The sequence below is a fragment of the Chrysochloris asiatica genome, unplaced genomic scaffold (genome assembly GCF_000296735.1).
Source record: "Chrysochloris asiatica unplaced genomic scaffold, ChrAsi1.0 scaffold00125, whole genome shotgun sequence".
In the NCBI taxonomy this organism is placed as follows: domain Eukaryota; kingdom Metazoa; phylum Chordata; class Mammalia; order Afrosoricida; family Chrysochloridae; genus Chrysochloris; species Chrysochloris asiatica.
Genome location: NW_006408643.1, coordinates 8,736,127 through 8,737,320, shown reverse-complemented (window position 1 = coordinate 8,737,320; position 1,194 = coordinate 8,736,127). Strand labels below are relative to the sequence as shown.

At 75.0% G+C, this 1,194-nt stretch overlaps 1 protein-coding gene across 1 annotated transcript in view; it reads left to right on the top strand.

Moving 5' to 3' along the window:
• Positions 1-445: 445 nt before the first annotated feature.
• The window catches only part of ONECUT3 (one cut homeobox 3), a 22,417-nt gene continuing 21,668 nt past the window's right edge, over positions 446-1,194 (top strand). Inside the window, exon 1 of the mRNA XM_006869073.1 lies at positions 446-1,186. Within this exon, the coding sequence (XP_006869135.1) occupies positions 446-1,186 (741 nt within the window). The remainder of the gene's footprint in view (positions 1,187-1,194) is intronic.

The window sequence follows — 1,194 nt, the reverse complement described above, 5'->3', positions numbered from 1 at the left end:
TGTGACTGGGGTGTCTTTTGTTGAGATGACCAGTAGATCACAGGTCCTCTCCCACACCCTCCCTGGAGATGGGACTCCAGCAGGAAAGTCCCGAGGTTACACTTGGGGGAGAGAAATGGGGTCAGCGACGCAGGGAGAGGCCCCACCCCCACCGAGGCCGGTCCCTTCTGGGGTCCTTTAGTTCATAGTCCCCAAGCCTGTGCGGTGGCTAGCTGCGCTCGCGGGGTCCGGGGCGGGAGCTGCGCTCGGCGGCGGGAGGCGGCGAGGGGAGCGGTGGGCGGGGGCGCTGACGTCAGGCCGGGCCCCGGCGCAGGCAGCGGCTCCCCGGCCACATCCTGGTGGCCGCTCTCGCAGCAGGGCAGCCGGGCAGCCTCGCGCGCAGCCCCCGCGGAGCAGCGGGGCCATGAGGCGGTCTTGAGGCGCACGAGCGGCGGAGCCAGCGAGCATGGAGCTGAGCCTGGAGGGCCTGGGGGGCCTGCACGGCGTGGCCCACGCGCAGGCGGGCGAGCTGCTGAGTCCTGGCCACGCGCGCTCGGCGGCGGCACAGCACCGCGGCCTGGTGGCGCCGGGGCGCCCCGGTCTGGTGGCCGGCATGGCCAGCTTGCTGGACGGTGGCGGCGGAGGGGGCGCCGGGGGCGCGGGCGGTGCGGGCGGCGGCGCTGATTTCCGCGGGGAGCTGGCCAGTCCGTTGCACCCGGCCATGGGCATGGCCTGCGAGGCGCCCGGCTTGGGCGGCACCTACACGACGCTCACGCCCCTGCAGCACCTGCCACCGCTCGCGGCCGTGGCTGACAAGTTCCACCAGCACGCGGCGGCAGCGGCCGTAGCCGGGGCGCACGGCGGCCACCCGCACGCGCATCCGCACCCCGCAGCCGCACCGCCCCCGCCGCCCCCGCCACAGCGCCTGGCGGCCAGCGTGAGCGGCAGCTTCACCCTCATGCGCGACGAGCGTGCCGCGCTGGCCTCCGTGGGCCACCTTTACGGGCCCTACGGCAAGGAGCTGCAGGCCATGGGGTCACCGCTATCGCCATTACCCAACGCGCTGCCGCCCTCACTGCACGGCGCTCCGCAGCCGCCGCCACCACCACCCCCGCCGCTGGCCGCCTACGGCGCGCCTGGCCACCTGGCCGGGGACAAGCTCTTGCCACCCGCCGCCTTCGAGCCGCACGCCGCGCTACTGGGGCGCGCGGAGGA